A 13,990-nucleotide genomic window follows, 5' to 3' on the forward strand; every position below is an offset into this window, starting at 1 on the left:
GTGCCCTGCGGCCTCTCACTCTCCTACGTGTGTGCCCTGCCGGCCATTATCATATGGTGAGGATGACTACCAAAGATAAACTCTGATGTCACCAAGTGAATGCTACAGTGACCGCCTGCAGCAATATCCGCCACACTTAGTGAATGCCGAGTGACCGCCTGCAGCAATGTCACATACTGTACTGTGGAATAATTAGTTATCGCACTGGACTAAACACCCAGAGATACTGTATAGTGTAAGTACCAGCAGGAGGGAGCAGCCAGTACAGCTCACACTTGGGGTATACTTCTGGCGTGACGTCTGTCCCTGTTCAGTGATCCCTGGAGTTACTGACAATATGTATATATTGACTCACATGATGTACATTATAGTTCCTTCATACTTACTGACAGCACTAAGGACCCCACAGCCTGATTTTATAGACATTGCAGAGTGACCTGTTCTTACATAATCTACAGTGAACTAGATGTAAACCAATGTGAGCAGGGATTGCAGGACAGTCCCTAGCACCACATCCACCTGCCCCCACCATATAAGACAAGTTGGGTAGATGATCCGTGTTCCTCACTGCAGTAAAAGTTATGGGAAGGGGCGGGGAGTCGCCATATCCAGCTGATGAACGTATCAGGAAGGTTCCCCGTGCAACACAATCTACCTGAGGGGCTTCCAAGAGAGACCTTCTTACAGCAGATACCAGCACATCAAAGGACATCGTTACGTGTTCACCATAGTCATGAAGAGAAGCTGCAAGGGTGACGGCTGCGGCCTGGAGAGGACAAAGTAACATAGTGTAATGTGCTTCTCTCACTGCACGCCCATCCAGCCCCTGCGTCTCTCACTGCACACCTCTCCAACCCCTGCTATTACCACTGCACACCTCTCCAACCCCTGATATTACCACTGCACACCATTCCGGCTCCCGTTATTTCCACTGCACACCTCTCCGGCCCCTGCTTCTCACTGCATGCTTCTCCTGCCCCTGCGTCTCACTGCCCACCTCTACGGCCTCCGTTATTCCCACTGCACGCCTCCACTGCCCATGCGTTTCACTGCACACCTCTATAACCCCTGCTATTCCCACTGCACACCTCTCCAACCCCTGCTATTCCCACTGCACACCTCTCCAACCCCTGCTATTCCCACTGCACGCCTCTCCAACCCCTGCTATTTCCACTGCACGCCTCTACGGCCCCCGTTATTCCCACTGCACGCCTCTCCTGCCCCTGCGTCTCACTGCACACCTCTCCGGCCCCCGTTATTCCCACTGCACGCCTCTCCGGCCCCTGCTTCTCTCACTGCATGCTTCTCCTGCCCCTGCGTCTCACTGCACACCTCTACGGCCCCCGTTATTCCCACTGCACGCCTCTCCTGCCCCCGCGTTTCACTGCACACCTCTATAACCCCTGCTATTCCCACTGCACACCTCTCCAACCCCTGCTATTCCCACTGCACGCCTCTCCAACCCCTGCTATTTCCACTGCACACCTCTACGGCCCCCGTTATTCCCACTGCACGCCTCTCCTGCCCCCGCGTCTCACTGCACACCTCTCCGGCCCCCGTTATTCCCACTGCACACCTCTCCAACCCCTGTTATTCCCACTGCACACCACTCCAACCCCTGCTATTCCCACTGCACACCTCTCCAACCACTGCTATTCCCACTGCACGCCTCTCCAACCCCCTGCTATTTCCACTGCACACCTCTACGGCCCCCGTTATTCCCACTGCACGCCTCTCCTGCTCCCGCGTTTCACTGCACACCTCTATAACCCCTGCTATTCCCACTGCACACCTCTCGAACCCCTGTTATTCCCACAGCACACCTCTCCAACCCCTGCTATTCCCACTGCACACCTCTCCAACCCCTGCTTTTCCCACTGCACACCTCTCCAACCCCTGCTATTCCCACTGCACACCTCTCCAACCCCTGCTATTCCCACTGCACACCTCTCCAACCCCTGCTATTCCCACTGCACACCTCTCCAACCCCTGCTATTCCCACTGCACGCCTCTCCAACCCCTGCTATTTCCACTGCACACCTCTACGGCCCCCGTTATTTCCAGTGCACGCCTCTCCTGCACCCGCGTCTCACTGCACACCTCTTCGGCCCCCGTTATTCCCACTGCACGCCTCTCCGGCCCCTGCTTCTCTCACTGCATGCCTCTCCGGCCCCTGCTACTCAATGCACGCCTCTCTGGCCCCTGCTATTCTCACTGCCAGACTCTCCATCCTCTGCTATTCACACTGCACGCATCTCCGGAACCTGCTTCTCTCACAGCACGCATCTCCGGAACCTGCTTCTCTCACTGCGCGCCTCTCCGGCCCCTGTTATTCTCACTGCATGCCTCTCTGTCCCCTGCTTCTCCCTGCCCGACTCTCCATCCTCTGCTATTCACACTGCACGCATCTCCGGAACCTGCTTCTCTCACTGCGTGCCTCTCCGGCCTCTACTATTCTCACTGCATGCCTCTCTGGCCCCTGCTTCTCCCTGCCCGACTCTCCATCCTCTGCTATTCTCACTGCACGCCTCTTGTGACACCTGCTTCTCACACTGCACGTCTCTCCATCCCCTGCTTCTCTCACAGCACGCCTCTCCGGCCTCTGCTATTCTCACTGTGGGGGTCATTCAGAGTTCTTCGCTCGTTATTTTTTTCCCGCTACGGAGCGATTAGTCGCAAACTTCGCATACGCAATGTACGCAGAGCGTAAAGTTAATTTACGGCGTAACAAAGTTTTTCATCGCTCTGCTGATCGTAGTGATTGACAGGAAGTGGGTGTTTCTGGGCAGAAACTGGGCGTTTTATGGGAGTGTGCGGAAAAACGCAGGCGTTCGAGTTGCAAAATGCAGGAGTGGCTGGAGAAACGGGGGAGTGTCTGGGCGAACGCTGGGTGTGTTTGTGACGTCAAACCAGGATGAAAAGGACTGAGCTGGTCGCAATGACAGAGTAAGTCTGGAGCTACTCAGAAACTGCGGGGTAATCGTTACGAGAAAAGTAGCGAATCTTTCGTTCGCTATTCTGCTATGCTAAGATGCACACCCAGAGGGCGGCGGCTTAGCGTGTACAATGCTGCTAAAAGCAGCTAGCGAGCGAACAAGTCGGAATCACCCCCTGTATTCCTCTCCGGCCTCTGCTATTCTCACTGCATACCTTTCCAATCCCTGCTTCTTACACTGCATGCCTCTCCATCCCTTGCTTTTCTCACTGCATGCATCTCCATCCCTTGCTTTTCTCATTGCATGCCTCTCCGGCCCTTGCTTCTCTCACTGCACGCCTCTCCTGCCCCTGCTATTCCCACTGCACGCCACTCCGGCTCCTGCTATTCCCACTGCATGCCTCTCCAGCCACTGCTATTCTCACTGCATGCCCTTCAGGCCCCTGTGTCTCTCACTGCACGCCTCTCCGGCCCCTGCGTCTCTCACTGTACGTCTCTCCAGCCCTTGCTAATCTCACTGCACGCCCTTCCAACCCCTGCGTCTCTCAATGCACACCACTCTGGCCCCTGCTATCCCCACTGCACACCTCTCCGGGCCCTGCTATTCCCACTGCACACCTCTCCAGCCCCTGCTAGTCACACTGCATGCCCTTCCGGCCCCTGCGTCTCTCACTGCACGCCTCTCCAGCCCCTGCGTCTCTCACTGCATGCCTCTCCAGCCCCTGCGTCTCTCACTGCATGCCTCTCCAGCCCCTGCTATTCCCACTGCACACCTCTCCAGCCCGCTATTCCCACTGCACACCTCTCCAGCCCCTGCTATTCCCACTGCACACCTCTCCAGCCCCTGCTTCTCACTGCATGCCTCTCCATCCCCTGCTATTCTCACTGCACGCCTCTCCAGCCACTGCTATTCTCACTGCCCGACTCGCCATCCTCTGCTATTCACACTGCACGCATCTCCGTAAACTGCTTCTCTCACTGTGCGCCTCTCCGGCCCCTGCTATTCTCACTGCACGCCTCTCCAGTCTCTGCTTCTCTCACTGCATGCCTCTCCATCCTCTGCTATTCTCACTGCACGCCTCTCCATTCTCTGCTTCTCACACTGCACGCCTCTCCCGCCCCTGCTTCTCTCACTGCACGCCTCTCCCGCTCTTGCTATTCTCACTGCACGCCTCTCCATCCTCTGCTATTCTCACTGCACGCCTCTGCAGTCTCTGCTTCTCACACTGCACGCCTCTCCCGCCCCTGCTTCTCTCACTGCACACCTCTCCCGCTCTTGCTATTCTTACTACATGCCTCTCCCATCCCTGCTTCTCACACTGCAAGCCACTCCAGCCCCTGCTATTCTCACTGCACACCTCTCCTGCCCTTGCTATTCTCACCGCATACCTCTCCCGCCCCTGCTTCTCTCACTGCATGCCTCTCTGGCCCCTGCTTCTCTCACTGCATGCCTCTACCGCCGCTGCTTCTCTAGCTGCATGCCTCTACCACCTCTGCTATTCTCACTGCATGCCTCTCCGGCTCCTGCTTCTCACTGCACACCTCTCCGGCCGCTGCTGTACTCACTGCACTCCTCTCCATCCCTTGCTTTTCTCACTGCACGCCTCTCCGGCCCCTGCTTCTGTCACTGCACGCCTCTCCGGCCCCTGCTTCTGTCACTGCACACCTCTCCGGCCCCTGCTTCTCTCACTGCACGCCTCTCCGGCCCCTGCTTCTCTCACTGCACGCCTCTCCCGCCTCTGCTATTCTCACTGCACGCCTCTCCCGCCTCTGCTATTCTCACTGCATGCCTCTCCCGCCTCTGCTATTCTCACTGCCCGACTCTCCATCCCCTGCTTCTCTCACTGCACGCCCCTCCGGCCCCTGCTTCTCTCACTGCACGCCCCTCCGGCCCCTGCTTCTCTCACTGCACGCCTCTCCCGCCCCTGCGTCTCTCACTGCACGCCTCTCCCGCCCCTGCGTCTCTCACTGCACGCCTCTCCCGCCCCTGCTTCTCTCACTGCACGCCTCTCCCGCCCCTGCGTCTCTCACTGCGCGCCTCTCCGGCCCCTGCGTCTCTCACTGCGCGCCTCTCCGGCCCCTGCGTCTCTCACTGCGCGCCCCTCCGGCCCCTGCGTCTCTCACTGCACGCCTCTCCCGCCCCTGCGTCTCTCACTGCACGCCTCTCCCGCCCCTGCGTCTCTCACTGCGCGCCTCTCCCGCCCCTGCTTCTCTCACTGCGCGCCTCTCCCGCCCCTGCGTCTCTCACTGCGCGCCTCTCCCGCCCCTGCGTCTCTCACTGCACGCCTCTCCGGCCCCTGCGTCTCTCACTGCGCGCCTCTCCGGCCCCTGCGTCTCTCACTGCACGCCTCTCCGGCCCCTGCGTCTCTCACTGCGCGCCTCTCCGGCCCCTGCGTCTCTCACTGCGCGCCTCTCCGGCCCCTGCGTCTCTCACTGCGCGCCTCTCCGGCCCCTGCGTCTCTCACTGCACGCCTCTCCGGCCCCTGCGTCTCTCACTGCACGCCTCTCCGGCCCCTGCGTCTCTCACTGCACGCCTCTCCGGCCCCTGCGTCTCTCACTGCGCGCCTCTCCGGCCCCTGCGTCTCTCACTGCGCGCCTCTCCGGCCCCTGCGTCTCTCACTGCGCGCCTCTCCGGCCACTGCGTCTCTCACTGCGCGCCTCTCCCGCCCCTGCGTCTCTCACTGCGCGCCTCTCCCGCCCCTGCGTCTCTCACTGCGCGCCTCTCCGGCCCCTGCGTCTCTCACTGCGCGCCTCTCCGGCCCCTGCGTCTCTCACTGCGCGCCTCTCCGGCCCCTGCGTCTCTCACTGCGCGCCTCTCCGGCCCCTGCGTCTCTCACTGCGCGCCTCTCCGGCCCCTGCGTCTCTCATTGCATACCTCTCCGGCCCCTGCGTCTCTCATTGCATGCCTCTCCGGCCCCTGCTTCTCTCACTGCACGCCTCTCCGGCCCCTGCGTCTCTCACTGCACGCCTCTCCGGCCCCTGCGTCTCTCACTGCACGCCTCTCCGGCCCCTGCGTCTCTCACTGCACGCCTCTCCGGCCCCTGCGTCTCTCACTGCGCGCCCCTCCGGCCCCTGCGTCTCTCACTGCGCGCCCCTCCGGCCCCTGCGTCTCTCACTGCGCGCCTCTCCGGCCCCTGCGTCTCTCACTGCACGCCTCTCCGGCCCCTGCGTCTCTCACTGCGCGCCCCTCCGGCCCCTGCGTCTCTCACTGCACGCCTCTCCCGCCCCTGCGTCTCTCACTGCACGCCTCTCCGGCCCCTGCGTCTCTCACTGCACGCCCCTCCGGCCCCGGCCCCTGCGTCTCTCACTGCACGCCTCTCCGGCCCCTGCGTCTCTCACTGCACGCCTCTCCGGCCCCTGCGTCTCTCACTGCACGCCTCTCCGGCCCCTGCGTCTCTCACTGCACGCCTCTCCGGCCCCTGCGTCTCTCACTGCACGCCTCTCCGGCCCCTGCGTCTCTCACTGCACGCCTCTCCGGCACATGTCACTACCGTCACTCTCCTGCCTCCCCAGTTCTGCTACAGGGAGAATAGAACAGACAGATTATACTTACCACAAGAGATGGGCGATCACAGGTGATAAGAGGAGAGATGACATTTACCAGGTGTAATATCCTGCAGAGTAAAAGCTGAGCATTACATTATATATACAGTCAGGCAGCAGGTAGAGAGAGGAATGAGCCTGGGGTACTTAGTGCTGAGGAACGGATAGTACTGCTCTACGTACAATCCACATACATGACCTTACCATGTAACCTGTGTGGTCAGAAAATACATACTTATCAAATATGTTCTTATGGTTCACTGTAAGGACCAGAAAGATAAGGAAGCATTGGATTCAGAGGCAATGCCTCCTTGTTGATACATAACCCCGGTGTAAGTGATGGACAGGCAGTGTGGCGCTGACACACATACACCCTCTCCCACCTAGGGCACTGCTGATACATAACCCCGGTGTAAGTGATGGACAGGCAGTGAGGCGCCGACACACATACACCCTCTCCCACCTAGGGCACTGCCGATACATAACCTGAGTGTAAGTGATGGACAGACAGTGTGGTGCCGACACACATACACCCTTTCCCACCTAGGGCACTGCTGATACATAACCTAGGTGTAAGTGATGGACAGGCAGTGCGGCGCAGACACATATACCCCTCTCCCACATAGGGACAAGGTGACACATAACCCCGGTGTAAGCGATGGACAGGCCGTGTGGTGCAGACACATATACCCCTCTCCCACCTAGGGACCAGCTGACACATAACCCCGATGTAAGTGATGGATAGGCAGTATGGTGCAGACACATATACCCCTCTCCCACCTAGGGACCAGCTGATACATAACCCCGGTGTAAGTGATGGATAGAGAGTGTGGTGCAGACACATATACCCCCTCTCCCACCTAGGGCACTGCTGATACATAACCCCGGTGTAAGTGATGGATAGGCAGTGTGGTGCAGACACATATACCCCTCTCCCACCTAGGGACCAGCTGACACATAAATCCGGTGTAAGTGATGGACAGGCAGTGTGGCGCAGACACATATACCCCTCTCCCACCTAGGGACCAGCTGACACATAACCCCGGTGTAAGTGATGGATAGGCAGTGTGGTGCAGACACATATACCCATCTCCCACCTAGGTACCAGCTGACACATAACCCCGGTGTAAGTGATGGACAGGCAGTGTGGGCAGACACATATACCCCCTCTCCCACATAGGGACCAGCTGACACATAACCCCGGTGTAAGTGATGGATAGGCAGTGTGGTGCAGACATATATACTCCTCTCCCACCTAGGGACCAGCTGATACATAACCCCGGTGTAAGTGATGGACAGGCAGTGTGGCGCTGACACATATACCCCCTCTCCCACCTAGGGCACTGCTGATACATAACCCCGGTGTAAGCTATGGACAGGCAGTGTGGAGCAGACACATATACCCCTCTCCCACCTAGGGACCAGCTGACACATAACCCCCGGTGTAAGTGATGGATAGGCAGTGTGGTGCAGACACATATACTCCTCTCCCACCTAGGGACCAGCTGATACATAACCCCGGTGTAAGTGATGGATAGAGAGTGTGGTGCAGACACATATACCCCTCTCCCACATAGGGACCAGGTGACACATAACCCCGGTGTAAGTGATGGATAGGCAGTGTGGTGCAGACACATATACTCCTCTCCCACCTAGGGGCCAGCTGATACATAACCCTGGTGTAAGTGATGGATAGAGAGTGTGATGCAGACACATATACCCCTCTCCCACATAGGGACCAGGTGACACATAACCCCGGTGTAAGTGATGGATAGGCAGTGTGGTGCAGACACATATACCTCCTCTCCCACCTAGGGACCAGCTGACACATAACCCCGGTGTAAGTGATGGACAGGCAGTGTGGCGCAGACACATATACCTCCTCTCCCACCTAGGTACCAGCTGACACATAACACCGGTGTAAGTGATGGATAGGCAGTGTGGTGCAGACACATATACCACTTCTCCCACCTAGGGACCAGCTGACACATAACCCCGGTGTAAGTGATGGATAGAGAGTGTGGTGCAGACACATATACCCCTCTCCCACATAGGGACCAGGTGACACATAACCCCGGTGTAAGTGATGGACAGGCAGTGTGGCGCAGACACATATACCTCCTCTCCCACCTAGGTACCAGGTGACACATAACCCCGGTGTAAGTGATGGATAGGCAGTGTGGTGCAGACACATATACTCCTCTCCCACCTAGGGACCAGCTGATACATAACCCTGGTGTAAGTGATGGATAGGCAGTGTGGTGCAGACACATATACCCCTCTCCCACCTAGGGACCAGCTGACACATAACCCCGGTGTAAGTGATGGACAGGCAGTGTGGCGCAGACACATATACCTCCTCTCCCACCTAGGTACCAGCTGACACATAACACCGGTGTAAGTGATGGATAGGCAGTGTGGTGCAGACACATATACCACTTCTCCCACCTAGGGACCAGCTGACACATAACCCCGGTGTAAGAGATGGATAGAGAGTGTGGTGCAGACACATATACCCCTCTCCCACATAGGGACCAGGTGACACATAACCCCGGTGTAAGTGATGGACAGGCAGTGTGGTGCAGACACATATACCCCTCTCCCACATAGGGACCAGGTGACACATAACCCCGGTGTAAGTGATGGATAGGCAGTGTGGCGCTGACACACATACACCCTCTCCCACCTAGGGCACTGCTGATACATAACCCCGGTGTAAGTGATGGACAGGCAGTGTGGCGCTGACACACATACACCCTCTCCCACCTAGGGACCAGCTGATACATAACCCCGGTGTAAGTGATGGATAGAGAGTGTGGTGCAGACACATATACCCCCTCTCCCACCTAGGGCACTGCTGATACATAACCCCGGTGTAAGTGATGGACAGGCAGTGTGGCGCTGACACATATACCCCCTCTCCCACCTAGGGCACTGCTGATACATAACCCCGGTGTAAGCTATGGACAGGCAGTGTGGAGCAGACACATATACCCCTCTCCCACCTAGGGACCAGCTGACACATAACCCCCGGTGTAAGTGATGGATAGGCAGTGTGGTGCAGACACATATACTCCTCTCCCACCTAGGGACCAGCTGATACATAACCCCGGTGTAAATGATGGATAGAGAGTGTGGTGCAGACACATATACCCCTCTCCCACATAGGGACCAGGTGACACATAACCACGGTGTAAGTGATGGATAGGCAGTGTGGTGCAAACACATATACTCCTCTCCCACCTAGGGGCCAGCTGATACATAACCCTGGTGTAAGTGATGGATAGAGAGTGTGGTGCAGACACATATACCCCTCTCCCACATAGGGACCAGGTGACACATAACCCCGGTGTAAGTGATGGATAGGCAGTGTGGTGCAGACACATATACCCCTCTCCCACATAGGGACCAGGTGACACATAACCCCGGTGTAAGTGATGGATAGGCAGTGTGGTGCAGACACATATACCTCCTCTCCCACCTAGGGACCAGCTGACACATAACCCCGGTGTAAGTGATGGACAGGCAGTGTGGCGCAGACACATATACCTCCTCTCCCACCTAGGTACCAGCTGACACATAACACCGGTGTAAGTGATGGATAGGCAGTGTGGTGCAGACACATATACCACTTCTCCCACCTAGGGACCAGCTGACACATAACCCCGGTGTAAGTGATGGATAGAGAGTGTGGTGCAGACACATATACCCCTATCCCACATAGGGACCAGGTGACACATAACCCCGGTGTAAATGATGGACAGGCAGTGTGGCGCAGACACATATACCTCCTCTCCCACCTAGGTACCAGGTGACACATAACCCCGGTGTAAGTGATGGATAGGCAGTGTGGTGCAGACACATATACTACTCTCCCACCTAGGGACCAGCTGATACATAACCCTGGTGTAAGTGATGGATAGGCAGTGTGGTGCAGACACATATACCCCTCTCCCACATAGGGACCAGGTGACACATAACCCCGGTGTAAGTGATGGATAGGCAGTGTGGTGCAGACACATATACTCCTCTAGCACCTAGGGACCAGCTGATACATAACCCTGGTGTAAGTGATGGATAGGCAGTGTGGTGCAGACACATATACCCCTCTCCCACATAGGGACCAGGTGACACATAACCCCGGTGTAAGTGATGGATAGGCAGTGTGGTGCAGACACATATACCTCCTCTCCCACCTAGGGTCCAGCTGACACATAACCCCGGTGTAAGTGATGGATAGGCAGTGTGGTGCAGACACATATACCCCTCTCCCACATAGGGACCAGGTGACACACAACCCCGGTGTAAGTGATGGACAGGCAGTGTGGTGCAGACACATATACCCCTCCCCCACATAGGGACCAGGTGACACATAACCCCGGTGTAAGTGATGGATAGGCAGTGTGGCGCTGACACACATACACCCTCTCCCACCTAGGGCACTGCTGATACATAACCCCGGTGTAAGTGATGGACAGGCAGTGTGGCGCTGACACACATACACCCTCTCCCACCTAGGGACCAGCGGATACATAACCCCGGTGTAAGTGATGGATAGAGAGTGTGGTGCAGACACATATACCCCCTCTCCCACCTAGGGCACTGCTGATACATAACCCCGGTGTAAGTGATGGACAGGCAGTGTGGCGCTGACACATATACCCTCTCTCCCACCTAGGGCACTGCTGATACATAACCCCGGTGTAAGCTATGGACAGGCAGTGTGGAGCAGACACATATACCCCTCTCCCACCTAGGGACCAGCTGACACATAACCCCCGGTGTAAGTGATGGATAGGCAGTGTGGTGCAGACACATATACTCCTCTCCCACCTAGGGACCAGCTGATACATAACCCCGGTGTAAGTGATGGATAGAGAGTGTGGTGCAGACACATATACCCCTCTCCCACATAGGGACCAGGTGACACATAACCCCGGTGTAAGTGATGGATAGGCAGTGTGGTGCAGACACATATACTCCTCTCCCACCTAGGGGCCAGCTGATACATAACCCTGGTGTAAGTGATGGATAGAGAGTGTGGTGCAGACACATATACCCCTCTCCCACATAGGGACCAGGTGACACATAACCCCGGTGTAAGTGATGGATAGGCAGTGTGGTGCAGACACATATACCCCTCTCCCACACAGGGACCAGGTGACACATAACCCCGGTGTAAGTGATGGATAGGCAGTGTGGTGCAGACACATATACCTCCTCTGCCACCTAGGGACCAGCTGACACATAACCCCGGTGTAAGTGATGGACAGGCAGTGTGGCGCAGACACATATACCTCCTCTCCCACCTAGGTACCAGCTGACACATAACACCGGTGTAAGTGATGGATAGGCAGTGTGGTGCAGACACATATACCACTTCTCCCACCTAGGGACCAGCTGACACATAACCCCGGTGTAAGTGATGGATAGAGAGTGTGGTGCAGACACATATACCCCTCTCCCACATAGGGACCAGGTGACACATAACCCCGGTGTAAATGATGGACAGGCAGTGTGGCGCAGACACATATACCTCCTCTCCCACCTAGGTACCAGGTGACACATAACCCCGGTGTAAGTGATGGATAGGCAGTGTGGTGCAGACACATATACTCCTCTCCCACCTAGGGACCAGCTGATACATAACCCTGGTGTAAGTGATGGATAGGCAGTGTGGTGCAGACACATATACCCCTCTCCCACATAGGGACCAGGTGACACATAACACCGGTGTAAGTGATGGATAGGCAGTGTGGTGCAGACACATATACCCCTCTCCCACATAGGGACCAGGTGACACATCACCCCGGTGTAAGTGATGGATAGGCAGTGTGGCGCTGACACACATACACCCTCTCCCACCTAGGGCACTGCTGATACATAACCCCGGTGTAAGTGATGGACAGGCAGTGTGGCGCTGACACACATACACCCTCTCCCACCTAGGGACCAGCTGATACATATCCCCGGTGTAAGTGATGGATAGAGAGTGTGGTGCAGACACATATACCCCCTCTCCCACCTAGGGCACTGCTGATACATAACCCCGGTGTAAGTGATGGACAGGCAGTGTGGCGCTGACACATATACCCCCTCTCCCACCTAGGGCACTGCTGATACATAACCCCGGTGTAAGTGATGGACAGGCAGTGTGGCGCAGACACATATACCTCCTCTCCCACCTAGGTACCAGCTGACACATAACACCGGTGTAAGTGATGGATAGGCAGTGTGGTGCAGACACATATACCCCTCTCCCACATAGGGACCAGGTGACACATAACCCCGGTGTAAGTGATGGACGGGCAGTGTGGTGCAGACACATATACCCCTCCCCCACATAGGGACCAGGTGACACATAACCCCGGTGTAAGTGATGGATAGGCAGTGTGGCGCTGACACACATACACCCTCTCCCACCTAGGGCACTGCTGATACATAACCCCGGTGTAAGTGATGGACAGGCAGTGTGGCGCTGACACACATACACCCTCTCCCACCTAGGGACCAGCTGATACATAACCCTGGTGTAAGTGATGGATAGGCAGTGTGGTGCAGACACATATACCCCTCTCCCACCTAGGGACCAGCTGACACATAACCCCGGTGTAAGTGATGGACAGGCAGTGTGGCGCAGACACATATACCACTTCTCCCACCTAGGGACCAGCTGACACATAACCCCGGTGTAAGTGATGGATAGAGAGTGTGGTGCAGACACATATACCCCTCTCCCACATAGGGACCAGGTGACACATAACCCCGGTGTAAGTGATGGACAGGCAGTGTGGCGCAGACACATATACCTCCTCTCCCACCTAGGTACCAGGTGACACATAACCCCGGTGTAAGTGATGGATAGGCAGTGTGGTGCAGACACATATACTCCTCTCCCACCTAGGGACCAGCTGATACATAACCCCGGTGTAAGTGATGGATAGAGAGTGTGGTGCAGACACATATACCCCTCTCTCACATAGGGACCAGGTGACACATAACCCCGGTGTAAGTGATGGATAGGCAGTGTGGTGCAGACACATATACCCCTCTCCCACATAGGGACCAGGTGACACATAACCCCGGTGTAAGTGATGGACAGGCCGTGTGGCGCAGACACATATACCTCCTCTCCCACCTAGGTACCAGCTGACACATAACCCAGGTGTAAGTGATGGATAGAGAGTGTGGTGACACATATACCCCCTCTCCCAGCTAGGGACACGTTATTTCAGAATGTAAAACACACGATAACAGCGTCATATACTACACCAGATAACAGCGTCATATACTACACCAGATAACAGCGTCATATACTACACCAGATAACAGCGTCATATACTACACCAGATAACAGCGTCATATACTACACCAGATAACAGCGTCATATACTACACCAGATAACAGCGTCATATACTACACCAGATAACAGCGTCATATACTACACCAGATAACAGCGTCATATACTACACCAGATAACAGCGTCATATACTACACCAGATAACAGCGTCA

General features: G+C 56.3%; 1 protein-coding gene across 3 annotated transcripts in view; it reads right to left on the reverse strand.

Moving 5' to 3' along the window:
* STK36 (serine/threonine kinase 36) overlaps positions 1–13,990 on the reverse strand; it is a 295,926-nt gene that overhangs the window by 58,232 nt on the left and 223,704 nt on the right. For all 3 annotated transcript variants that reach the window (XM_063935506.1, XM_063935505.1, XM_063935504.1), the window contains exons 20-21: positions 6,489–6,549; positions 656–766 (exon numbers count right to left, since the gene is read on the reverse strand). In XM_063935506.1, the coding sequence (XP_063791576.1) occupies positions 656–766; positions 6,489–6,549 (172 nt within the window). The remainder of the gene's footprint in view (positions 1–655; positions 767–6,488; positions 6,550–13,990) is intronic.

Source organism: Pseudophryne corroboree, chromosome 7 (genome assembly GCF_028390025.1).
Source record: "Pseudophryne corroboree isolate aPseCor3 chromosome 7, aPseCor3.hap2, whole genome shotgun sequence".
NCBI lineage: Eukaryota > Metazoa > Chordata > Amphibia > Anura > Myobatrachidae > Pseudophryne > Pseudophryne corroboree.